The sequence below is a fragment of the Phytophthora parasitica genome (assembly GCF_000247585.1).
Source record: "Phytophthora parasitica INRA-310 unplaced genomic scaffold supercont2.11, whole genome shotgun sequence".
In the NCBI taxonomy this organism is placed as follows: Eukaryota; Oomycota; class Peronosporomycetes; order Peronosporales; family Peronosporaceae; genus Phytophthora; species Phytophthora nicotianae.
This window is the reverse complement of record NW_008648997.1, coordinates 127,321-127,856: the sequence shown is the minus strand read 5'-3', so window position 1 is coordinate 127,856 and position 536 is coordinate 127,321. Positions and strand designations below refer to the sequence as shown.

At 53.0% G+C, this 536-nt stretch overlaps 1 protein-coding gene across 1 annotated transcript; it reads left to right on the top strand.

Moving 5' to 3' along the window:
- Positions 1-120: 120 nt before the first annotated feature.
- PPTG_22014 (hypothetical protein) lies at positions 121-348 on the top strand (the record flags this gene model as incomplete). Its single annotated transcript, XM_008901621.1, has 1 exon — positions 121-348. The coding sequence occupies one exon, from the start codon at positions 121-123 to the stop codon at positions 346-348; it is 228 nt and encodes a 75-aa protein (XP_008899869.1).
- Between the last annotated feature and the right edge of the window lie 188 nt (positions 349-536).

Genomic DNA, 536 nt, shown 5'->3' with positions numbered 1-536 from the left:
GGCAGTCGCTCACACCGAATCCCCACCACCTCGTACACACTGTACAGCCCGACGAAATGCATAGATCCGTAGGACTAACCGTCAAACATTAGACCAAACGATTTGCCCGTCTTCATGTTGATGGCTGCTCTCAAGTTCTTTGCCAACGTCTCCATGCACTGCTCCAAGGTCTTGATAGAGATCGGCGGCCACTTACTCATCATGCGCGTGTCCAGGTTGTCGACTGCGGTGGTTGGCATGTTGCACCCACCGCACTCACTGGAAGCGGTGGTTCGTCTCCAGCGCGACGAAATCAAAGCTCTTCAGCGTTCGCAAACATCTCCTCATAGCGAAGGCGCTTGGTGGTGATGTGCAACATAAGTTGAAATAGCCGCTGCCGAGCTGCTGCTTCCGTGTTGTGCCGCAATCCTTGCACACGTAGCTGCCTGAGCCGAGGTCTTCGTAGAAGAACGTGCAGAATTCCTTGCTGTCGACCACCTTGGATTTTCAAAATTCCTATTGTAGGAGTGGAGAGCGCAGCAGATGCTCAGAAATTG